Genomic DNA, 27,752 nt, shown 5'->3' with positions numbered 1-27,752 from the left:
CTAGGGCATATAAACCAATTATTGTTAAATAACCTCTATCTATTTTTATTCTAGCTTCTATTATTCATTCATTCCATGATTTATAATATTTTAACTGTTTTGAAAGGGGATTATGAATCCAAATCATAATATCTGTTTGTGCTCTTTGATCTCTGTTTACTCCACTATATATTACATTAAAATTTTCAGTTTTCATGGTTCCTTTGAATTTTTTTTTTTTTTTTTGTTTCAGTGATTACTGCGATTTGAAAATTTCTTTCATTTAATATTTGATTTAATTCTATTTCTTTATATGCTTTATCACAGTTGTGTACTATATTTTGTTGTTTCCATTTTCATTTTACCTTTTCCATTCCAGGATCTTTTCCACAGATTCATTTCAATTATCTTTCTCTATCAGCTTTGAAGTAGATTAATGTTCTCCATGTCAGGTTACTAGTCTGGCGATGAATGAGAGCAAAAACTCTCATTTAATACTAAAGAAATTCATTGTCAGAGAAATATATTTTTCATAAGTGAACTCTTGGTTGGTGCATAAAAGTATTAATAAAGTCATAGCCATACAGCTTCATTTTGGCAACATAAATTACATAGAAATAGTGGATATTAAAGATCCAACATTATTGAAAAATCGAAATTAAGGTTTTTTTCCTCTCTTAAGGTTTCTGCCTGATCTCAGAAGAGAACCAACCAACCAATTTGAAACCGTTGTCAGGCCAGTGAAACCTTTATCGAATGCACTAATAGCAAACATATGGACACTTGGTCGGCAGTCATGTTCTTTTAACTAGTGCAAGGTAAGGCAACTCCAATGCCAACGATTGTATTATCTTAAGCTCTCTAGTCAAAGTTACGAAACGTTTATAGTTTCTACAAACACTCAGCTCTGATAATGCTGAATCTTTAATATCCACTATTCTATGTATTTATATATTTCTATGTAGACAGAAGCAGGCAAAATAGCCGTAAATGTAATAATAATATTTCTATGAAATTTATAAAGATCCATATGGCCCTTTATTAATTACTTTTGTTAACCTCCCTACCAGCCGAGGTGGTTGAAATAGTGAGACCAAATTGCACTTCTTATCCATGTTATTCAACAGGTGTTACAGAATCATATCCATATTTAGCTGGACATCTATAGATGTCATGGCTGATTGGGGTGTTAATCATACTGATTTGAACATTTCATCATATGTGTGAATAACATCACATAGAGCCCAAAGATCATTGTTGACTCACACTAAGTACAATGCCAATGATAACCACCTCTGGCATCTCATTCCACTCATTCACTGCCCCCTGCATGAAAAATTTAGTATCCAAGAGCTACTCCTTGTTTTCTCAGGTTCTTTAGTATCTACTCTATAAAACCCTTTTAGTAACTTAAATGCTTATCATATTTCTTCTTTTCTGTCTATAAGTCGAACTTCGTAATAACCCACAAATCTTCAGTTGGCCTCATCGGGAGCAATCTGCACACAAGTCGCCATTTTGGTCACTCACTCCAAACCTTTACACTATCACATCAAGAAATCCAAGCAACCAAATCTATGCATAGTTCTTTAGAGTACAGTGTAAAGAGGGATAATAACAGTACTTTTCCTTGCTTGTCAGTGTGTCTTTCTTTACATCAGTGACCTATTTTGTCCACTTTTGTGATATGTTCTGCTATCACTCCTAAACCCTAGCCTCATCTATTTCATGCAGTACAATTCCCTATCAGTATAATATACAGTTTTTGGTCTCTTTAACCAAAAGTGCATAATCTTATGATTTGCCTCATTAAACTGTTAACCATTATCTTTTGTCAGTGTATTCAACCCATCCTTCAGTACCTCTACACTATCTTTATTAACCATTGCTCTCCCCAGTTTAGCATCATCAAATAAGATGTTCCCCCTCATTTAATTACCAGTATCATTAATGTACAAATTGAGCAGTAGTGGCCTATGTGTAGAATCTTGTGGTAGCACACCATTCTCTACCCTTTTGATTTAACTCCATCATATTCTACTTTCTGACATCTGTCCATCACCCAACCTCTTATGTTGTCATCTTCATTTTCATCCCCATTTGTTCCAACTGTAATACATTTCCATATGCATCCTGTCAAATGTTTTCAGCTTATGTTAAGATATGGTCATTCCCCTTTATCTAACTCATCTGGCACACTGTATTCTAGAAATGAATAAATTGCTAAGGCAAGACCTCTTTTCACAGAGCCATGCTTCTCTCATAGACTATCAGATTCCTGTTTGCCCATTTTCCAATACCATAACCACTATTCTTGAGATATTAATTGGCCTGTATTTGCTACATCAAATTTGGAGCCTCCATTATGTAATGGAACTGTTCTTCTCTCGGAGCAAAGGTGGACCAAGCTCTCATCACTCCTTGTCTCAGTATCTCCCATAATGCAAAGCACATCTCCTTGCAGACATGTATACTGCTATGCATTAAGGGAAGGACCACTACCCATACCGGTTTCGACCTTTATTGAGGTCTCATCAGTGGGAGGCAGACCCAAACATGGAGATACTAAGGCAGAAGAAATAGGAGAGGTCATATTTACCTATACAAGTTGCCAACAGGTATACCACCTTATTATTGAATTACTCTGGATTTAGAGAAAGATCTTGGAAGTTTAGTTTGCACTTGGCTAGACTATAATAAATTTTATTTAATCCTTTATCCAAGTGTAAGCAAACAAAGTTTGTGCCTGCAAATATCTTCAGGACTGAGGTAAGGTGGTGCAACACCAGGCAACTCTGAGCAAAGGTGGACCAAGCTCTCATCACTCCTTGTCTCAGTATCTCCCATAATGCAAAGCACATCTCCTTGCGAACATGTATACTGCTATGTATTAAGGAAAGGGCCGATGAGACCTCGATAAAGGTCAAAACCGGTCTGGGTAGTGGCCCTCCCTTAATGCATAGCAGTATACATGTCCGCAAGGAGATGTACTTTGCATTATGGGAGATACTGAGACAAGGAGTGATGAGAGCTTGGTCCACCTTTGCTCGGAGTTGCATGTTCTCAGTGCTGAGACTCTGCCAGCACTGAGAACATGCCAAACAAAAAGTGCAAGAGAAATGCCTAATTAGGGCACTGTCATTTCTCTTGCACTTTACCATAATATTTTGCCACCTTGCTATGCTGGGTTATCCTTCTTTCTTGTACTTTGTACTGCTCATGAGTTTTCTGATCACTTTTCTCCTTGCATACTTTCCACAACTTTTTTCTTTCTTTTCCAGATCCTGTTTATTGATGTTGTGATGCTGTTCATGCATTTTAATACCCACATGATTTATTTTCTGGACTTCAGGTGTGCAGTCTGATACTTAGAGTTCCCTCCCTTCCATGTGGAGCCCTGTGTATGGTGGAGGAAACCTAGTGATGGTACTAAAAATGAAAAGGGCCAGTACATCACTGGAGGTCTCATACACCATGAACCTCACGTTTTCTTTTTTGTTGTTGTTTTTTTATAATCCTGTTTCAGGCCACCATCACTAGGAGCTATGGCCCTACTGCCATACTTGTCATACAATGTGACCTGTGAACATCCAGAAAAAAAACAAGGTGGGGTGGGGGAAATCCTGGATGGCTATCCAAGATCAGTCAACTAGTGTGCTTGCCTGCAAGAATTAGTAGTGTTTCAATAAGTTGCTTTACCATGTTCTGAAGTTAAAGCTCAAGGCTTGCTGTGGTGCTGGTATGCATCTTGACATTCCATTTCAGTGCAGTCATTGTTTACCAGATATTGGGTTTCCATATGTTATGTGCTGGGTGAATTGCTCTTCAACTGAATATTGTATTGTTCTGTTTTTTTTTAATTCTGTATTTTTTTTTTTTTTTACAGACTTGCGACAGCACCACTTCTCCATCAAACTGGTCACTATCGTTCCTCTACTTTTCTTTAATCATGAAGAATCATATGAGCAACTGATGGTCAACATCCATTCACAGTTCCACTCCAAACTTATCAGATCAATTTCTTATCCTCTTTCTATTCCATCTTCCTTTGTTCTTTGGAACAGCCTTCCCCATTCCATTTTCTCCAATGAATATAACCCCTAGCTTTTCAAGAAATACTTCATGAGATTGATTCCTTCTCTCTTTCTCCTTGATCATTTGCCCATACATGCATCACATGTGTTATAATGACCTCTTGTGTTTAAGGTTGATATAAAGAAACTATATAATAAAAGAAAACCTACTCCAACAACTTGGTGATGTGGGCCATCATAATGGTCTTATAAAAATAAGACCATTATGATGGCCTCAAACATAGTTGTTCAAGAAACTGTATCAAGTTTCTGGCAAGTTTTGTGCACTTGTGAATTTCTTATATTTTATCTATATTTACAAGTGCACAAAACTTGCATAATGGCCTATTTTTATATCCCCCACATCACCAAGTTGTTGGAGTAGGTTTTATTTTATTATATATTTCATCTTATTTTATTATATTGCATATACTAGTAGCTAAATAAAAGCCATAAGAAGACTTTTGAACTGGGAAAGATAACATGGCAACAGGGGAAAGGTAAATATTTCATTTTGAATATCACAAAACATTGTCAATGCAACAAATAATAACTGCATGATGTAACAATTGCTACCTTTAATAAACACAACCACATGTTTACTAGGTTCAGAAACTATTACATTATTAGGAACTTCAAGATATGGATTAGTTTCCCAAATTAAAAGAATAGAAATCCTATCATTACTATTCATTTTCAGACAGTATAATAGGCTCATTGCTTCTCTCAAATAGGTGTTCATACTTAAAACATGTCTCTGGAGCAATCTGGTATTACCACAACATAATATAAACACAAGATCACTTTTAATAGTGGAAACTCTTCTTCAGATGTTTAGATTTAAATTAGTTTTTCCTTTTAATGCACACAAATTATATGTATTAGGAAAATTTGACTGTTTATCACTTGCTATACTTCATAATTCAGTATGTTTAATCCTTTATATTATTTGTGCTGAATAATATTCATTTATTTTGTTATATAAGTTATGTGTTTGAAACTATAAAATTTTCTGCTAACAATTTTTTGAGCAGAAAGATACTTCATGAGTATCTCCTTCCTGGGATTATACATTCTGGTCATCAAGTCTTATATGAACTTTGCAAACCAAATCTGGTTTCTGTTCTTATTCTTTCTGTTATTTTGTTACAAGTTCCCTCAGAGAGTTGCTATCAATCTTCCATGGATCCTGTAGCCACAAATCTATATATACAAGCAGGGATTCATAACGGCTGCTAAACTGTCAAAAATGAAATGAGAGTGTGTTTTAACAATAAAGAACAGCTGCTGCCATATGCAATATGTCCTCTGAACTCCCTATCCCTATGCCCCACATCTCTACCTTCGTTAATTTGCTGGGGTAGCATTCTGTCCATCATCCCAAAAGGCACTTGGCACTTTTCCATAGTTTTACGTGGAAATACCTACTTTTGCATCATCACCAAGCAATTGTATATTTCTCTTTGAATTAATAATTTCTTATATAATTAATAGACAAATTAAACAGCAGTTGTTCAAGCATAGAGTCTTGTTGCACACTAGTTATCTGTCTTCTCCTAGATTGTCCTCCACGTACTACTTTTTGGTATCTGTCCATCAGCCACTCTTGTATCCATCCCAATTGATTCAGTTTATATAACAGAGTTCTATGTGGTATCCTCTCAAATGGCATTGCAAAGACCGTTAGTATCATCATTATGAAAAGTAAATAGTTTAAATATGTAGAAAAGAAATTTAAATCTTCCATGCATGTGTGATATACATGCAACTGCTTCTAATTTGAAATACCAAAGCTTTCTAAATTAAAAAATTTTAATGAAGGGAGGGGAGAGAGAGAGAGAATTCTCTTACAATTAGCATTTACATTTCTTAAATTTATATAATACTGTATAATTTTAATTTATCTTAGAATACATTCTAAGTCAAGTAAATGAATGAATGCTAAAAGTAGTCTAAAAAGCTTCCTTCTTATAATGTAATGTTTTCCTTTTATTAATTATGCATTTATTTTTGTAGGCTGACTGTTTACGCAAAGCTCTAGTTTGTTCCCGTATGGCTGAACTTGTAGCCCTACAGATCTGTTTGCAACCATCTGCAGTATGGATAGTAGGCCTGAACGAAACTGATGTATCCACATTCATTATTGGACATAAAAAATTCCTTGAGGTAAAAATCCAAAATAACATTGCAAAATTATTCTCACAGATGACAGGACAGTAAAAGTGATATAATCAAAAGAAATCCATTGTCTGATTTTAGATTTTTATTTTTTTTTATTTTATGTTATTGTTTTTGAATGGAACTACAATAGCTTATCCAATTATTCAAACTCAGTTAATTCATCATACTTTTAATATTCAGTTATATTAAATTGAATATTATTATTATTATTAAGCAAGACCTCATGGAGTCAAAGACTCATCTAGGAGGTCCTTTTATCTCACACACATCTCATCATACCGTGTCTTAAACTCATTCAAACTCCTTGCAGACACCACACTCTCAGGCAAGGCATTCCAGTCACTCACAACTCTGCACGAAAAAACCTGCCTCTCACTCCCTTATTCACACCCTCTTTATACAGTTTCCAGGGATGACCTCTGGTTCTCCCCTGATCTCCCACTATTCTCTGTAGAACTTCTCCACCATTGATCCTATAACAACCCCTTACCAACTTGTAGGTCTCTATCATATCTCCCCTCTTCCTTCTCTCCACGAGACTCTGCAAATTACATCTTTTCAATCTTTCCTCATACTCAACATTCCAGAGGTCAGAAACTACCTTAGTCAGTCGCCTTTGGACCCTTTCCAACATCTCTTCATCCTTCTGAAAACCCGGTGACCAAATCTAGGCACAATAGTCCATGTGTGGCCTAATCAAAGCCTTATACAATGGAACAAGTATCTCCCTACTTTTACACGTCAGTGTCCTCCACATCATTCCCAGAAGTCTTTGTGTTGTCTTCACAGTTTTGGCGATGTGTCCCTTAAATTTTAGATCCTTATCCACTATCACCCCCAGATCTCTTATTTACTCTACTTCCAACAATATATTCTCACCAAGCATAAATTCTGCATCCCATCTTTGTTTTCCAAATTTTAAAACCTTACATTTTGCAACGTTGAACTCACATCCTCATTTGCTTGCCCAATCACTCAATTTATTCAAGTCTTCTTGCAAGGCCACAACATCTTCACTACTCTTTATGGTTCGTCCCAACTTTGCATCATCTGCAAACAACTGAATATCTCCATCCAAATCTTCGTCAATATCATTAATATACAAGTTAAATAGTAATGGCCCTAAAACAGACCCCTGAGGCACTCCACTAGTGACTTTCCTTTTCCTGGATATTGCACCCCCATACACAACTTGTTGATACCTATCAGATAGCCAGTCTCCAATCCAATGCACTAATCTAATATCCAACCCCATCTGCTCTAGTTTGACTGTCAACTTATCATGAGGTACTCTATCAAAAGCTTTTGTGAAATCCAAGTATATTACTGTGTATCCTTCTCCTCTGTCCAAGGAAGCAGTCACTTTATTGTAATAAGTAAGTAGATTACTAAAACATGCCCTCCCTTTAGCAAATCCATGCTGTCCATCAAAGATTATACCATTGTTGTCAACCCAACTCTGGATCCTAGTTCTCACAAGCTTCTCCAACAACTTAACCACAACATCTGATGCACAGATAGGCCTATAGTTTGATGCTTGAGTTCGATCACCTCCTTTATGAAGTGGCACAATCATGCCCTCCTTCCACTCTTTAGGAACTTGACCAAGTGCAAGACTCGTATTAAAAAAATATGTCAAGGCAGGTGTCAACTCTCTGGCACACTCCTTCAGAATATGCGGTGATATATTATCAAGTCCCACAGTCCTACATCTAGTTTACTCAACTCCCCAAACACCTCTTGCTCACTTACAGTCAGTCTCTCCGCCCCATCATCAGCTGCTCTTAATCTCTCCATGAAGTCACATTCACAAGATTGAAAGATCTTTATGAACTGCTCATTAAGTATCTCCACCACACATTCTGCAACAGCTGTCTTTATACCATTTCCTCCAATCAATGTCATCCTTCCATAATCATTCTTTCTTTTGCTGACTACATATCGAAAGAACTCCCTAGGATTCTTTTTGGCTTCATTAGCTAACTGCTGTTCATACCTCTCTTTAGCTACTCTCACCAACCAAGTCACCCTCCTTGCCTGGTCTTTGTAGACCTCATGAAATTGGTTACTTCCACTTCTCTTATGCTGTCTCCACAATGCCCTTTTTTTTTTCTGTATTGCATGCTTAATCTCTCTATTCATCCATCTCACACCTACCTTATTTAACCTTCTCACCCGTGGTATACATTTAGACATTGCATCTACTAAATAGTTTTTGAAAATCCCCCAAGCTGCATTGATCTCTTTTCAGCTAACTCCTCATTCCATGCTACATCTGCAAGCCGTCTCCTGAGCTCTTCATAATCACATAATCATATGCAAAACTTAGTTCAGTTTGTAGGAAAGTTCATTCCACTGCCAAATAAATCTAGTTTTGTATGTTTCTTAGTTCATTTATTAAAAAAAAGAAGAAAAAAATATATATATATATTTATATATATATATGCTTAATATATTTAAATACAAAGTACTTTTATATTTAACATTTAGTTTTGATTAATTTAAAATTTACAATACTTCGGAAAAAAATTATTTTCATCTCTGGATCATTTCCTCTTGCATTTCTAAACATTTCAGACTTTTCAAGCATTGCTCTTAAAATTTTAATTTTCCACACATTTGAAATAAATGCTACTTTTGTTCTAAAGTAACAGAGTAAATGATCATATTCTTTTCTCACTCTGATCAGGGGCTGATGCAAAGAGTTGTTTGCAACAAGGGCTTATTGCAACTTCTCTGCATTCTAAATACCTCTAACAAGTGTGGAAAAGAAGAACTCTTTAACATATATATATTAAAGAGCTTTAGAATACCATTATTACAGGAAGCAGTCGAGCCTCTCTAATCAAAATATATTCAGAAGATTAAAGGGACTGTTCTGGTTGATACTAATCATCAATGATCATACTACAGCTGCAAGCTGTTCCCTGAATTCTTCATAATCACAAGCCTTGTAGTTCCACATATACAAGAGTGGTCTGAAAAGTTCTCGGCCTCAACCATAGATGGCAAGGCTATCAGCAAGATTTTTTTTCTAAGTTGGTACATCTGTCATAAGCATCCATGTGAAATTGCGAGTCATTCTATCAAGTAGTTTGTTTTATACAGCTGTCTGAAGCCAAAGTGTTATCTGTATCCCTCGAAATGGATAAAATTGAGTATCGTGTGGTTATAAAATTCTTTGTAAAAGAAGGGTTAATTCCAAAAGAAATTAATTCGAAGTTCATGAAAGTTTATGAGCTCTTCTCCTTCATTTTCAAGAATTTAGAGGGCTGCTGAGTTTAAACATGGCCGTACCAGCCTTGAAGATGATCCATGTGAAGGACGTCCAAAAAGTGTAACAACACCAGAAATCATTGATCAAGTGCACGATATGGTACTGGATGACCGGTGAGTCAAAGCACATGAAATTGCTGAAATTATAGGCATTTCAAAAGAAGTGTAGGATATATTTCATGAAGAATTGCAAATGAAAAAGCTTTGCGCAAGATGGGTGATGTGCTTGCTCACAGCAGATCAAAAACGCACTTGCATGAAAATCTCTGAACAGTGCTTGGAGCATTTTAACAAGAATAAAACTGATTTTGTGCATCGATTTATTACTATGGATGAGACTTGGATTCACCATTACACCAGAATCTAAACAGCAGTCAAAAGCCAGTTATTCAGTGCCAAAGAAAACAAAGTCGGTTCCATCAGCAGGAAAGGTCATGGCATTGGTGTTTTGGGATGCTAAAGGCATTTTGTTTATTAATTATCTTGAAAAGGGTAAAGCAATAACCGTGGATTATTATTCTGATCTTTTAATGACTAGAACATCCACCCTATTCCCCATATTTGGCTCCCTCTGACTTCTATCTCCTCCCAAAAACTAAAACTCTTCCTTGCTGGTCAGTGTTTTTCTTTGAATCAAGAGGTGATTGCAGCTGTAGAGGGGTATTTTGCAGATCTTACTGAGAACCACTACAGGGATGGGATAATGGCGCTGGAGCATCGCTGGAATAAATGTATTAGTGTTAAGGGAGATTATGTTGAAAAATGGAAATAATTTTGAAATTATAGATTTGTTTTTTCATTGTTAGGCCAAGAAATTTTGAGACCACCCTTGTACGCTTTCCTCACTTATGTCCTCATTTGGTTGGCAACCACCAAGGTAATCACTTCATGGTCACTCTTACCAACCTGAGGGAGAGTCAACACCTCATTTATAATGATATCCTCTGATGAGATGATCAAATCCAAGAACTTTGATCCTCACTTGGCTTCTTTTCAATATTATACATACTGCCTGAGATAGTTCTTCCTCAAATACTCAAGAAATTCATTTTCTTTACTTTCAGTCACTGTGTCATCATCCCAGTCTATATTGCTGTAATTAAAATCACCCTTTTCCATTCGTTGGCTAATTTGCTTATACATTTCATGGTCACTACCCTCCACATTACCAGGTCTATAGCAACACCTGACCAAGTATTTCATTCTATTCACCTCTATCTCACACCACACTGTCTCAAAACCACTGCCACTATTTTTGCATAACTCGTTTTCATCAACAGCACTCCACCTCACTTTTTATCTTTTCTGTCTTCACAAAAATGGTCGCTTAATGGTCAAAGCCAAACAACTAGGAGGAGACCTCCATATCACCTTTAAGGAATGTGAAGAACTGACTATAACTTCTGACCTAATGTCCAATCCTCACCTTCACATGGTGCACCCTGTTAGTAGGCATCAACTGGATACTGAACAAACAAGGATGGACTGGAAATTTCACACTTAGCCAACCAAATTGTACTCTCTATTGGATTAAACCAGAAATACAACATGATGAGATTTCATGCTGGGGTGTTGTCCAGTTCAACAAGGCTCTGCTGTTTTCGTCAGGACAAACAGTGAAAAGTTGGCTACAGGATTCTCAAGCTCAACATATAGAAGAAGAACAATAAACCCAACCTTGGAAGAACCGAAGATAGGAATCATCAGTATAAAGGAGTATTAATGGAAAGGAAATTGAGCTTGCAGAAGAACTAGAAAAGTACCACATGGACATAATTGGCATCACTGAAACAAAGAATACAAAAGCAGGTGAGATCTTACTAAATATAGAATGTTATATTCAGGCAATAATGATCAAGGAAAGGAAGGAGTAGCAATAGCATTCAATGCCAAGCATGAAGATAAACTTCTTGATTGGAAGGCACTTTCAAGTAGCGTTATGTGGGCAAACTTCAAAATGGGAAATTGGGCAGTGACACTTATTTGTGCCTGTGGTCCCACAGAAGTTCTCCTAAAGAAGATTTGGAAGAGTTTTTTGCATCATTAAAATAGGCAGTTGACAAAGTAAGTGGGAAAAAAAAGTGGTACTTGTTGGAGATCTAAACAGCAGAGTAGGAAGTGAATTCCACCAAGCATATAGAAATGTTCTGAGAAACTTTGAAGAAAACAATAATGCTAATAATAATGGTAAGTATCTGCTGGATTTCTGCTCAGGATATGGACCAGTCTTTATTAACACCATGTTCCAACATAAAGATGTGCACAAATTCATGTGGAGAGAAGACAAGAAATGAGAAAAGCCTCATTGACTATGTTATTGTTGACAGTGATATCTTCATGCTTGTCAGCATATGAGGTGTATAGAGGATTTGAAATGAGAAAATGACCATCACTTAATTTTAAGTAGGATAAAAATTAATATCATGTTGAAAAGAAAAGTATGTAAAAAAAGTTTTAAAAAGAATTAAAGTTGAGCGGCTTTTAGAGGTAAACTGTAGACTGAATTATACAACCATTATTGTGGAAAGAATGAAACAGTTCAAAAACAGGAAAACCAAACCTTGGCGTCTCAGTAGCAAACTCTGAAGAGCATATTGATTGATTCAACTAGGGAGGTGTGGTGAAGTTGTCTGCAAGGACAGAAAAATAAGAATCCCATGGTGGACATAACAAGTTAAAGAAGCAGTCCAGAAAAGAAGAAAGCATACTGCACGTTCCCAGCAAATAATTGGTATATGCCCTAAAAGAATACAGAGAAAAATGTAAGAGAGCTAAACTGTGTGTAAATCACTTGCTAACAGAAATAAGGAACAAAATATATCTTGACACACATAATTAATATATTGTTTCTCATCATCTTTGCAACAGGTGAAAAGCCAATGGGGTGTCACTCTTCTTTATCCATAAGAATTTAGGACTGGCAGAATCTCTGAAAACAATTAATTAAAAAACTGTGTTTCTAGTGAACACAGTAAAAACACTATGAGCAATAATATCTATGGTGGAGAGAATGCCAGTTATGGTAATACCTCATAATACATTCAACTGTTCTAGAGATTTCATATTAGAATAGGATCTTCTTGTTGTTTCAGATGAGAAGATATGTTATATGTGCTTAAAGAACAAGGAATGACAGCCAAAAGACCAATGAGTCCCAAGCAGGTAGCGATACCATAGATATATCATTTGATAACAGAAATAGGAAACAAAAAACACCTTGCCATACATATAAATATTATTATTATTATTATTATATTTATAATAATAATTCAGCTTTTTGAATCCATTCTCTCCAACAGAAAGATCCAGGTCCATATTGGTAGAAAAAAGAGTAGGTCCAGATTCTTTCACAACAGTCTCCCACAGGGCTCTGTGTTAGCCTCTTTACTCTTTAACATCTACGTTTATGACTTACCACATACCAGCTCAAGCAAGTATATGTATGCCGATGACCTAGCAATCCTACATCAATCTACCTCCTTTGCCAACCTGGAATCAACCTTGAACACAGACCTTAACATCCTGGAAAAGTGAAGCCAAATCCAACAAAAACTGTGTCCACAGTATTTCACCTGAACAATGCAGAGACAAATCGACACCTCAACTTTTCTTTCTGTGGAAAAATGGTAGAACACGAGCCCCACCCAAAATACCTTGGCGTGAACCTGGACAGATGGATAACCTATAAAAGACACATCACCAACCTGTCCAACAAAATTAAAACGAGAAACAGTATCATTTCCACACTTGCTGGAATAACCTGGGGTTGTGGTGCAGAAGTCCTAAGGTCATCTGCAGTAGAATACTGTGCCTCTGTCTAGGAAAGAAGTGCACACACTAACATTATAGACACCCAGCTAAATTCTACCATGCACACAATTAGTGGGACAGTGAGAAGCAACCCCCCTCCCTCTCTCTCTCTCTCTCCTAGCTGCCTACCTATCTAACATTGCTCCACCAAACATACGGAGAAGACAAGCGTCGATTAAAGAATTTAATAAAGTGATGAGCAACCCACTCCTGCCCCTGCACCATACTCTCATAAATCCACCTACTCTTTGCCTAAAATCTAGGAAGCCTTTCTGGTCCATGGATGAACTCTCTTCAGCTGCCCTACCATCAATACCTGACATGCGGAGAGAATACTGGTCCAACAAACGGCTTCCTGGTAGAAGATCCTGGTAGAAGAAACACTACCTGTGCTCCACAGCCTGGTTTCTCTTCCTAGGAAGTTTTGGTCATCTATCAACAGGATCAGAACTAACCAGGGCAGATGTGGCTACATACTACATATAAATGGAGGCTGTTAGACCACCTTTATTGTGATTGTTCTCCCATGGCTCAGACGATTATGCATATTGTGAACGACTGCCCAAGACGTCAATTTCATGGTAGTGGCCTTCAGGACATCCACAAGGTGACTGATGAGGCCCTGGATTGGCTTTCCAGCTTGGACACTGACCTGTAGATGTTTTGTATTCCTTTTGTCATAAAAATAAATAAATTATTATTATTACATGACACCTCCAGGGAGTCCAAAGACTCGTTGAGGGAGGGCACCTACTCTACAACTCTGTCTCCACCATTCAGTTCACCAATGCCATCTACTACTCACCACCACCACTAGTATTTCCAAAGACAATCACAAACATCCATGCCCACGGTGGTATTTGAACCTGCAGTCTTTTGGCTGGAGAGCAGATACGCTAACCACTCGACCAACCAGGCCAGCATAAAAGGTTTAAAAGGACTGGCAGGAACTCCCCAAACAGTGAAAAAGCTATGTTCTGTTGATAATCTTGTTTAATTCCATGTCAAGAACATTCACAAACACTGCTCCAAACAACTATATTTGGTAGGAATATTCACGAATTATGATAACTCCTCATGAAACAACTCTTCTTCAGATGAGAATGGGATCTCTTTGATGTTTCAGATTGGATGTATATATTCTGAGCTTAAAGAGTGAGGAATAACAGATATGAGATTCATCCTGATACTTAGGGATGGACACCTAGTTGAAACCAGTAATATCATACTTATTTTTGATTCCAAACCTCCAACATCAATTAAAGCAGGATATCTTAACTGTCCTGTTAGTTTCTATATTCCTAATCAACTAAAATGTTTTAAATGTCAGAAATATGAATGTGCTCAAACAATATGGCCATATCAGATTATTTATCTTATGAGAAATGTGATATAGCACATAAAGAATGCAGTTTTGGTAAATTTAAACACAGATTAGCAGTACTGAACAGACTTTCATTCCTTGTGTTAAAATCGAGTCCAAATTTAAGTGCCCAAATGCTTTCCATATCTACTGTAATACTAGCTCTGTTCTTTTATGGGAGAAAATCAGCTCAATGTGCACCTTGTTTAGCCAACACAAACAACAATATTCAAACACTACTTGATAAGCTGTTCAGTATGATAATGCTGAGCTTCAGATGGTTTTCAAACTTTAATGTTTCTGATGCTTCTGCATAAAAAGAATTTCAAAAAAGGAAGGTCTGCCATCTCCAAAAATTAAAATTCTATAATCTAGTCAAGAAATATAATATCCTCCTTTGCCTCCATGAAAAATTGTGATCGACTTGGCTTGCTATCCTTTCAGCTCAAAAATGCTGCTATTCGTGCTCTCAACCTTGGTTGTAACTTTACCTTAGCTCCAAAGCAAATACACAGGCTTTACTTGTATCACTAATAATATCCAGCTAGATGTAGCCAACATTTTAAAATCTGCAGAGACTCCTAAAATATATTGTATGCAAAACTCACCGCACTGAAACAGCTGCATCAACACCAGAATATCATCATCACTCAAGTGGATCAGGGTAATGATACACTAGTACTTGATGATTCTCGATATGATTGAAAAATGTTGATCTTACTCATAAATGTAATTGAATGAATGTAGCACAGAGAAATGATTAAACACTGGTTTCATCATTCTAACATTATGCCTCTGTCACAAAAACATCATCTTCGATACAATATAAAAATTGTAATAACACACACAAAAAAGCATGCTCAAAACAATAACTGAAAGAAGTTAGACTATAATAAGCTTAAAGTCCTATGAACTTCTATGGGTGCTGTTGGCTAGCCTTAGTTGTTGGGTAGGAAACCTGAGAATTATTGTTTCCCAAGTCTTCTTGGGAAATTTAACATAGCAGTATTTATTTAGATTAAGTTGGTTTTTTAAATCTGCTGCTGATTCTAAAAAAAAAAAAAAAACTTGCAAGTAATTGCTGCAGTGAGGCACAGAAGTTTTTTTTTTTTTTTCCCATTTAATTCTGTGCAAGGTATCCAATATATATCCAATATCCAAAAAATTCAGCAAGATACAAGGTATCTTGCTTCAGCAAGTCGTAACTGAAATTATGGCAGTATGTATGTTTTATGTTCTCCAAGGCAGATGTCGGCATATTTCCCAGCTTGTCCATATTATTATTATTATTATTACGTGACACCTCCAGGGAGTTCAAAGACTCATCGAGGGAGGGCAGCTACTCTACAGCTTTCTGTCTCCACCACTCAGATAACGCGAACCACTCCACCAACTACAGAAAATCAGAGCTATCATCATCATCTACACCAATGCCATCTACCGCCTACCACCACCAATATTTTCACAGACAGTCACAAACATTCATGCCCATGCGTGAATTTGAACCTGCAGCCTTTTGGCTGGAGAGTGGATAGACTAACCAGTTGGCCAACCGACCTTAGGAAACTTGTTCAGATGCCGACCACAATACCAGATAACGCGAACCACTCCCCAAACACCCTAGATCTCTTCCTCACCGATGACCCCTCCAAGTACGCAGTGAAAGTAGTGAGCCCCCCCTGGGTAATTCTGACCACAGTCTAGTGCTCATCCCCCTCCCCCATGCAACAACACTTACACACAGACGCTCCCATACAAGAGTAGTTTGACATTATAACAGTGCCAAGTGGGACAGCCTCCACAACTTCTATGCCACATTCCACACTCCCCACACTACTCTGAACTCCCATACCCTGAGTAAAGCACGAGTCTCTAAAAGATATGCAAAGGCTGTACATATGAAAAATCAATCACACCACAACTGGCTTACATCAAGAACTCCATCCTCCTTTAGTGCTTATATTCAAGCCCAAAATGCATTCCAGAAAACTATCAATGCTTCCAAAACAGAGTTTGAAAGAGCAGAAAGCAGGAAACTTGCAGCCTGCCCAAACAGCAGCAGAGCCTTTTGATCTCTTGCTCAAAAGAGACTATTCCCATCCTTATCATATCCAGATGGCTTTATTGCATCTTCACTCACAGAAAAAGCCAAACTCCTGGCCTCCAATGCATGCATAACTGACAATGGTAGATGTCCCCCAACTATTCCACAGATCCAGTAAATATTGTGTAAATTAGACACAAAAAAAGTTTCCTGGAACTGATGACATTCCTCCAATTGTCATGAAGGTTAGACCAGAACTGACTCCTGTATATACTCTCTTACTCCACTGGTATCTATCCCTCAGCCTGGAACTAGCCTATATTCAAGCATTCCCAAGAAGAGTGACAAATCACTGCCATCTAACTACCACCTATCTCAATCACTTCAGTCTTATCTATAATAATGGAGAAAACCATCAATTCCAAACTCCTACACTACCTTGAAGGCACCGAGCTATTAAGCAACCGCCAGTACAGATTCCTTCACTGCCGATCAACAGGAGATCTACTCACATATATCACCCATCTCTGGACAAATGCCATGGAGAAGTTTCATGAATTTTAACTGGTTGCACTTGATATCTCCAAAGCTTTGGACCAGGTCTGGTACAAAGGCTTACTAAGTAAACTCCCATTATTTGGTCTGTCCCAGGACTTCTGCAGTTGGATTGCCAGCTTCTATCTGGATGCACAATATGTGTAATGATAGATGGTTCCTTATCCTCTCACCATTCAACTAATGCTGAGGTTTCACAAGGTTCTGTCCTCTCACCAACCCTCTTCCTGCTATATATCAACAACCTACTTCAGTTGACCTCCAACCCAATACACAGTTTTGCAGACAACAGCACATTACACTCCTCGCTTTCATTTGATAAACCTACTCTTTCAAACCGTGCCATCCTACAATGGGGTTCGAATAACCTCATCAATTTCATTGCTAATAAAATCCAGTTCTGTCCTATTTCCCATAAAAAAAGAACTATTTTTTTCCTGTATCCTTTTTGACAATACCCAAATTTCCAGACAGTTTGAGATCTCCCTTCTTGGAATTACCCTGTCATCAAACCTCTCCTGGCATAAATACATCACAACCATTGCATCCTCAGCTTCAAAAAAAAATTGGATTTCTCTTTCACTCAAGATATTACTTCACCCCTGAACAGCTGTTAACATTATTCAAATCACAAATCTGCCCAGCTGTTGAATACTGCTCCCACATATGGGGTAGGGCTCCTAAAAGCTCCCTCATAATGCTTGACTCAATACAGAGGAGAGCAATTAGACTTATTAATGACCCATATCTTGCCAAGTCTCTCCCCCACTTTCATACCGACGTTTGGTTTCTGCAATATGTATATTCTACAAATATTTCCATGGAAAAATGCTCATCTGAAATAACATCAATAATTCCTCCACTCAGTACTAAACTCATTGGAACACATGCAGCTGCTGTTCAACATCCCTTCACAGTACACCTAGAAACAAACAGAACAAGTTTATTTTCCTCCTCCTTCATCCCTGCAACTGCTGCACTGTGGAACAGTCTTCCCTCCTGCTGTGTTTCCCAAGGAATACAATTTACAGTCATTTAAATCAAATGTAAACAAGTTCCTCCTTTCCCAACCCATACACGGTACTAATGTACTATAGGTTAATCAACCAACCTCTTGTGTATGGGCACAACATAAAAAATAAAATAAAAAACAGGCTGGCAATTGCATGAACATGGAACCTTATAAGCACTAAAACAGGGAGGGGGTGGGGGATGGACTCAGGGCAGAGTCCATGGCTGTACGCACTATCTATTTATATAGCATTCTAACAAGTAAAGTAACTGGTATAGATGGCAAAATTGAAGGGATCGATGATATTTAGGGGGTGGGGAGGTAAGAATCTTTAGGAGAGTGAATAAGAGTTGACGGGTTTCAAATGAGGTTTGAAAGCAGTGCAGAGATTTTTTTTTAACAAGCTGACTAATTTTACTGAGTTGCCTGGATAGAGGAGTGTTAAGATATGTTGAGAGAGATGTGAGATGATGAGAGGAACAACTATTTTGTCAATCTTTTTGGCACTGTAGTAGTTGTGTATGTATATGAGTCAATTTTCTGTAAACTGAGAAAAACAGAATGCCATTGGGAAGGTGTGTGTGATTAGTATTCAGAAAAGACAAGCTATTATTATTTTTTGTGTAGTGAACTGGATTCTTGGGTGCTGACCATTAAGTAACCATTAATTCTTGGGTGCTGACCATTGAGTGCAAACCTATTCTGCTGACTCAAGAGGAGGAACTCCCACAATGTTCAGTTTTAAGTATCATACTTTTTTGCATTCAGGGTTGACTTGATAATTGGACAACTCCCTCCAAATGCAAGTAATGCCCTATGTGTGTATGAATTTACCATCTTCTGTTATTCATGTAATGTGAGGGTTACAGAAAGACAGCAACTGATGACCATCTTTCAAAATGGATGCTTGTTAAGTGGTTCAGATTTTCACACAAGAAGACAGTCTGTGTGCATATTTGCCACAGATGTGGTCTTCATTCTAACCTAGTTAACTAGGATAAATGATAATCTCAGATGCAACTTAAGCCAAGTTCTTGGAACTCATATTTGACAAAAAAAAAAAAAAAACTCACTTTCCTACATCACATATGCTATCTGTAAGATGCCATAAAGCAATGAACATCCTTCACATCCTCTCTTCCACCTCTTGCAGTGCCAACAGACGATTGTTGCTTTGATTGTATCATCATGCACTGATTACATGAAAACTTGATTATGTGTATTACCAAGTCTATACTTCTGCAAGAGATAGTACCCTGCAATGGTTGGACCCTGTTGAAGTTTTTTCTCACTTGGTTAGACTATAATAAATTCCGTTTAATTATTATATTATATATATTATATAATATATATATATATATATATAATATATTATTAATTATTATATTATAGTCTAACCAAGTGGGAAAAAACTTCCAACATCTTTGTTTTGTTTTGTTTTTTTTGTAATTTAATAATAAGGTGAGACACCTTTTGGCAACTCGTATAGGTAAATATGACTTCTCCATTGCTTCCACCTTAATATCACCACCTCTGGGTCTGGCTCCCACTGACGAGACCTCAATAAAGGTCAAAACCAGTCTGGGTAGTGGCCCTTCCCTTAATGCATAGCATTATCTGGGTCTGGCTCCCACCGATGAGACCTCAACAAAGGTCAAAACAGTCTGAGTAGTGGCTCTTCCCTTAATGCATAGCATTATACATGTCTGCGAGGAGATGTGCTTTGCATCATGGGAGATACTAAGACAAGTAGTGATGAGAGCTTGATCCACCTTTACCACGAGTTGCCTCAGTCCTGAAGATATTTCAGGTGCAATTTACACTTGGATAAAGGATTAAACTAAATTTATTATGGTTGGACCCTATCTACCATCAAGCCATAAGCATTGCAACTGAAGCATTTTGAACTTCACCAATTCCTGGTCTATATGTTGAAGCAAATGAACTACCCTTATCACTTCAGTGGAAACAGTTATCTCTCTTAATATAATATAAAAATAAAATCCCTGCATACCAATTCCATGTGGTCAACTTTTTTTGCCCATGGTGTGAGAATTTGTACAACACTCATCCGACTGTCATATGACCCTTTGGTTTGCAAACAAAGACACTCTTAGAAGCTCTAGTGATTAGGTTAGGCAATGCTGCATAGATGCCATCAAATATACTACCACCATACATGTCACCATGCAGCTTTTCCTGCATGGAGACATATAGCACTCTTTCATGTGACACATAGCAGTTGTCCCAGCAGCTCTTTCAAGCACATAGAATACTCTGATTTTGTTCCTGTCTATATGGATGGTTCAAAATCAGTGGATCTAATTCTGTTGTCTCTCCAGACATCACAATATCTGCTCAGATTCCAGTGGAATGCAACAACAATTTCACTACTAAACTGTGTGCTATAGAGCTTGCTTTAAACTACATTTGATTGCAAAGCTACTTTAAGGTGCATTACATATACAGATTCACAGAGCTGCTTACAAGAACAACAGAAATATTTTAGGCTCTCTTGTATCCAACATATCCTTTCTCAGATATGGAAGTTATTTGAATGTGTGCTTCTGTTGAATCCCAAGCCATGTTGGGATTAAGGGAAACAAGGCTGCAAATACTGCATTGAGTCATTTCATTTCTCAAGCTCTCTCATCAGTTATGTATTCCCTACATCAACTGCAAGCAGGTCATTAGACAGACTTTTATCCCAGTGCAGTCATTGTGGAATAGAGAGATGAACAACAAGTTCTATCAGATTATGCCCAAAATCAAATTGTGGCAGTCTAGTCTGTGCAGGGACAGTAAAGAGGAAGTTTTTCTTACTCAGCTCCTCATAAGTCATAGTCATGACTTATGTGTGAGATCTACAGTACTGGATTAACCATCATTCATGTTTTAATCGGCCACCCCAAACCGCTAATGGTACTGAACCCTATATATATATATGTGTGTGTGTGTGTGTGTGTGTGTGTGTGCTATTTTTTTTTCTCTGCATACATACCTATGATAAAGTTTAATTTATAAATTAGGCACAGTAAGAGATCAACAAGAATAACAAATAATAGAATAGAACAATTAATACAATATACTGTAATAAAAGTTATGTGAATGGAATTTTAGTAACTTCAGCATACGATTTTTTTTTTTTTTCATTCCTTATGAAGTAGAGAACTATTTTTATCACTGTTTCACTTAAAGGAAGCACTTTATGGCTTATCTGAATTGTCAGCATCACTACTCTAGCACTTTAGGGCCATTATTAAGGGTTACTTGAACACAAGCTGCGATACCACAACAGTCGATCTAATAACTGTGGAAAAGTGTAAAGCTATGCATTTTGGGATACAAAGGTTACTAAGATTACAAGCTGTGTACCACATTGAGGGAACTATACTCCAGGAAATTGATGAAGCCAGTGATTTGGGAGTAGTAGTGGATAAAGAGCTGAAGTTTAGAGGTCATGTTGCTAAAGTCGCCAGGGTAGCTCACAGGATTACTTGGTTGTTCAAGAACACACTAACAAGCTGATATAAGGGATTTATGGTTCCTCTTTATAAATCCTTGATATGACCACATCTGGATTAGTCAGGTCACCCGGATTTCTTGGGGATGAGAAAGTGGTGGAGAGGATCCAGAGGTGAGTGGTCAAGATGATGAGTAGTTTGTGGAATGCTTAATATGAGAATAGATGGAGGGAGAGCTTGCAAAAAGTGGTTAATAGGGGGGATGAGGATATGATAGAAACATTTAAGTTACTGAAAGGATTTTATGGGATTGATGTAGGGAAAATGTTTCGGAACTTGGCTAGTGTAGGCAGAACAAGAGGTCATCCCTGGAAATTGGGTAAGGGGTATGGTTAACAACAACATGAGGACTAGATTTTTCACTTGGAGAGTGGTGAATGAATGGATGGGTTTCAATAGTTTCAAAGAGAGATGCCTGTGTAATAACAACGGAGACAGCTACTGACTAACAGGCAGTAGCTCATACAGTACACTTGGATACGCTGCACTAAGGAATGATTCACGTCCCAGGAGGGATGGCGCTCAATTTAAAGCTTATGAATTGTTTATGTCTAGAATTTTCCATTTAATGTTTTCAGACCAGTGTTTACAATGAGTAATTGAAACTGTGGAAAGCGAATTCGCAGATAAGTGGGTACTACTGTAAAGCACCAGATCAATGATAAGAAAAATGCAAAGGTTAGGAAAGAACTTGATACTGTTAACATTCACTGTGTGTGTGTGTGTGTGTGTGTGTGTGTGTGTGTGTGTGTGTGTGTGTGTGTGTGTGTGTGTGTGTGTGTGTGTGTGTGTGTGTGTTTGTACTCACAGAACTAATTTACAGTGATGGAAGAAGAAGAAAGGCTAGCAAAACAGGTATTTGATGGCAGGAAAAAGACTCAAAAGAAGACCAAAGTGGACTGATGGTGTTAGAAGTGCCTTATAAGACAGAAATATAAAATTAATAATAGTATAGTCCTGAACTTGGAGAAAAATTGTTTATAGGAAGTTAATACTAATTAATGTAAAGTTGATCATTATCCTGATGATAGTACAGTAACACCGAAAAACAGTACTGAATAAATGTTATGGAATAAACTGGTTTATTAATAAAGAAAGATATGTTTACACATGATGATATGTACACCCACAATTATCGGTGGAATCTTGAATGAATAAAGCATTAATGATAGTACTCATATTTGTAGATTTAGGGACTCAAAAACACACGTGTTGAACAGATTATTTTATTAATTACAAATAAAATAAAACTTGACGTTTCGACCTCTATATCGAGGTCATCATCGGAAGAATACAACTGTATGCAGAACCAAGCTACATGCTCATGCTTTCTATACCAGTAAACTAAATCTACGTAGTTAATAAATCTTTTTTCTAGCCTGACCTCTAGTGATAGAAAGGAAAACAAATGAAAAAAAAAAATAAAATAAAATAAATAAATAAATGTTTTTGAGTCCCTAAATCTACAAATATGAGTGCTGATCACCGTGTAACCCTAAAAGAAAGAATTAATGATAGTAGATTACCTGCTCAAAATGTGCACCATGTCTTTCAATACAGGTTTCATAGTGCATGCGAAGGTTCTCTGTTCATCTTGGAGAACAAGGGTTGGGACATCTGCTGGACATTGTTGTGCAATTTTATCCTTTAGTTCATCAAGGTTTGAAGGCAGATCATGGTGGAAAACCCATTCCTTCAACATACTCCAAATGAAGGCATCATGTGAGAACAGGAGAACATGAAGAGTACGAGAATTCTGTGAACCTCGAAATGAGCCTCCGGGTAAGTGTTCTGATAGATAGGCTCTAGAACCACATGATGTGTGACAGGTTGCTCCATCCTGTTGGAATACCTGTGCACAAAATGGAATGTTTTTTGCACTGCACATCCTGGGTGAACGGAACTAGCACAATTCTCGATGTAGCGTTTGCTATTCAAGGTCACTGTTGTTACACCACCCTCTTCAGCACTGTTCAGTAGGACCCAATTATGCCATGGCCGTAAACTGCACACTGTGTGGTGGCCTTCTCACTGTGAAGAGGTTCTAGCCAAATTCAGGTCTCAAGAAACCTATGGGTTCATCTGTTTACATGACTGCTTAGATGGAAACGTGCTTCATCTGAGAGCCAGACATTATGGAGGAAGGACGGATTCTTATAGACATTGGTCAGCACACATGTACAATATTCCTCCCATGCAGCATAATCCATTGCTATTAAATACTGACCCTCACCTGAATGACATGCAAAAAAGCACCCAACTTCTTAAGGATTCTCTGTAGTGACCGCTTCAGTATTCCAAGTTTTACTGCTGTTTGGCACTGACTGCATTTTGGAGACTGTAATACTTGCTCCAGCACACGCTTATAATTCTCATTTGTGTTAACAGGTTGTGGTCTCCTTGAATGCTCTCTGCATTGCAGAACACTCCTGGTACATCGGAACCTGTCAATTAAGGCAATGATGACACTATTTTTTAGGGATTCTGATTCACTCTGATTCTCTAACCTGAACACTTACAAAAACAATGAAAAAACTGCTCACAAACATGTCATAAACTTGAACCATTTGCTTTACCAACTCCATGTGAATGAAAATAATGTTCAACAATAAACATTTTTTCTTTCACTATCAACACCATTGGTACAGCTAAATGTAATGGTGTAGACCAGTGGTCTCCAAACTTTTCGCCGTGAGGGCCACATTGGGTACTTCAGCACTGTTCAGTGGGCCGTAGTAATAAAAAGCTCTAGAATAGAACCAGATATATGAGTTTTATTGAAAGCAGATAAAAACTGATTATAGAGTATGTGAGATTAAATTATCGTATATTAATGACAACAAACACTATCAGCAAATTCTCATATTTTTATCACAAATTATAATAAAACCATTAATGTGAATGATGTAACTGTGTTTGTGTTTTTAAAATCTTATTAAACTCAGGTTCAAATTTTGAAGTGCTAATTACAAGTAGCGATTTCAAATGTTCATCAGATAAATTTGCCCTGTATTTTGACTTGATATATTTCATTCGGGAAAAAGTTTGTTCGCAAAGATACGTTGTCCCAAAAATAGAGATAAATTTACAAGCAAATTTCTTCAAATTTGGGAACTGCTCAGAGTTCAAAAATTTATAAAAATCGATCAAGTTTCCTTCCTTGTATTTATCTTTAATATGTTCATTTGCCTGAAGTTCAATAATTTCCATTTGAAGTTGACTTGGGACATCAGTAACAACACAGCCAAACAGATTTTGAAACAATCTTATTTCCCTAGCATTGGCATCCAAATCAGCAAATTGCTTCTGAAATTGTTATTTAAGATCTGAAATAACTAAATTTGCAAACGAGAAAGGAAATTCTGCTTCACCCTTTTTATGCAATTCTGCACAGTATGGCATATGAGCAAAGTTACAATTTTTCACCTGCCCTTCCAGAAGTATCAACTTTGCTCTGAATGCCTTGATATGAGATAATAAATCACAAACTAAGTTATTTTCACCCTGCAACTTTAAATTCAAATTGTTCATGTGGTTCACCAGATCTGCAAAAAATGCCAATTTCCAAACCCACTCGGTATCTGATAAAAGTGGTTCGTAACTGTTTTTCTTGGTAAGAAATATATCAATTTCATTCCTGAGATGAAAGAAGCATGAAAGAACCTTTCCACAGCTAAGCCAGCGAACTGCAGTATAATATGTCAAGTCAACATGCTCAGAATCACATTCCTCGAGAAAAGACTTAAACTGGCAATGATTAAGTGCATGAAAGCGAATGAAATTTACCATAGAAATAACAGGTTTCAAGACACAGCTCATATCAACGTATTTTCCACAAAGTGATTGTTGGTGGATAACACAGTGAAGAAACATGGGTTTTGATGTTTCTGCATCCTCACAAGCTTTTGTGAGGCACTTCTCCTGTTGTAGTACCATGCATGCTGCGAAGTGACACTAATTCCTGTGTGACGTTAAGTTCATCGTCAATGCCACATAAAAATACTACGAGTTGCAAGGTATTACAAACATCAGTTGATTCATCCAGCGTGAGAGAATACCGACTAAAACATTGTGCTTTGCCTACAACTTGCTGGATAATGTTATTTCCCATATTTTCGACCTGACAAGCAATAGTATTTGGTGAAAGACTTATTATTTTAAAAATATTAAGTTTTTCTGGGAATAACTCAGCCACTGCTTCCATCATACATTCTTTGATGATATTGCCATCGATGAATGGTTTTCCTTTTTTAGCCGACACATAAGCAACCTTGTAGCTTACCAAGGTTAAGGCTTCATTTTCTGAGTTTTCTTTCATAAATAAGCCTTGCTGAGAACGCAAACAACGACATAGTGATTCAAATTTATCTGAAGGCTCCTTTTCTCTAAATTGTGAAAACGTTGAAACGTGTTTTGTTTCATAGCGGCGGCATATATTGTATTCTTTCAACACAGCAACAGTGTCTTTACAAATGAGACATACAACTTTATCCTTTGAGTTCGATTGTATGAAGAAGTATTTTACGCCCCATTCTTCATTAAACACACGACATTCATGGTCAACTTTTCTTTTCTTTTTCCCATCCATGTTAACCCTATAAAAGAGAATAAATTTATAAATAATTTTAAAAAATAAAAAAAAAATCTTATCACGACAATTTCTACGTGCAAACTGTTACTTTTTTTTTTCGAAATAGCGGAATTCATTTTTTTACGTTCGAGAAACAATTTGTTTACATTTTTGCTAGTCGTTAGTTTTTCAACTGAATATACACCAATGATTTACATGTAACTTTTTTTTTAATTTCATATAACTTTGAGTTTTTTGTCAATGAATACAGATCGGGAAATTTTGTTTTTATTTCGTTTTTTGCTCGCTAGTTCATTTTAACCGTGCTTTTACCGACTTTTTTAAGTGTTCTTATTTCATGCGACATAGATTTTTTTTGTTGATAAAAAAGTTTATTTGGATGTAACTTTCTTATTTCGTTTTGAATTTTTTTTCTTTGTTAGTCCATTTTAACCGACCTTTTACAGTCAGAAAGACCATAACTTGGATTACAGTTACTTTTTGCTATTTGGGAATATATTTTGAACATAATTTTAATTGATGCATTTGAAATCTATCAACACTCCTGTGTTTTGTTTTGTTTTGTTTTTTGCAGATTCTTACTGAAAAATTAGTCCAATTGGTGGGCCAGATAAAATCATATCGGCCGTAGTTTGGAGACCCCTGGTGTAGACTCTACACTTGCTCTTCTATTAATGTGCATGCAGTCAAATGACATATCACATTGCGTGTACTGAAGGGGTGTTGAAGTTCACTACTGTTTTTTTTTTTTTACCATACCATATTAAATGAGAAAGTTACATCATTACTAATGTGCTGAAAACATGGTAACTGGTGCAACCCCCACATAACCATTTGAGGAGTGGAAAAATCTGACTTGGGCTTCTGACCTAATTGTTGGAAGTTTTTCCACTTGGTTATAATATAAATTAAAGATTCCAAGAAATTATATACTTGGTTTAATCCTTTATCCAAGTGTAAGCAAACAAAGTTTGCACCTGAAGTATTTTCAGGGATGGGGCAACTTGTATATAGAAGCTAATGACTTCACATCACTTGCCTTAGTATCATAATGCAAAGCATATATCCTTGTGGACATGTATAATGCTATGCATTATGGGAAGGATCACTATCCAGACCGGTTTTGATCTTTATTGAGGTCTCATCAGTGGTAGCCAGACCAAGATGTGATACTAAGGTTGAAGTACTGATGAGACCTCAATAAAGGTCAAAACCAGTTTGGATAGTGACCTATCCCATAATGCATAGCATTATACATGTCTGCAAAGATATGTGCTTTGCATTATGGAATACTAAGGCAAGTGATATGAAGTCATTAGCTTCTGTATGTGAGTTGCCCCAGTT

General features: G+C 37.0%; 1 protein-coding gene across 2 annotated transcripts in view; it reads left to right on the top strand.

Annotated features, from left to right (window-relative positions):
• Nucleotides 1–27,752, top strand: part of LOC150098264 (spatacsin) — an 891,110-nt gene that overhangs the window by 849,740 nt on the left and 13,618 nt on the right. Inside the window, exon 40 of one of the 2 annotated variants that reach the window (XM_090406151.1) lies at nucleotides 6,069–6,218. In XM_090406151.1, the coding sequence (XP_090262277.1) occupies nucleotides 6,069–6,218 (150 nt within the window). Of the gene's footprint in view, nucleotides 1–6,068; nucleotides 6,219–27,752 lie in introns of those variants that run through there. The other variant, XM_090406152.1, reaches the window with a different exon arrangement.

Source organism: Typopeltis vanoorti, chromosome 16, assembly GCF_054136105.1.
Source record: "Typopeltis vanoorti isolate ZY-2024b chromosome 16, IOZ_Tvanoo_1.0, whole genome shotgun sequence".
NCBI classification, from domain to species: domain Eukaryota; kingdom Metazoa; phylum Arthropoda; class Arachnida; order Uropygi; family Thelyphonidae; genus Typopeltis; species Typopeltis vanoorti.
The sequence above is the reverse complement of the archived record's forward strand: the minus strand, read 5'-3'. Positions and strand labels throughout refer to the sequence as shown.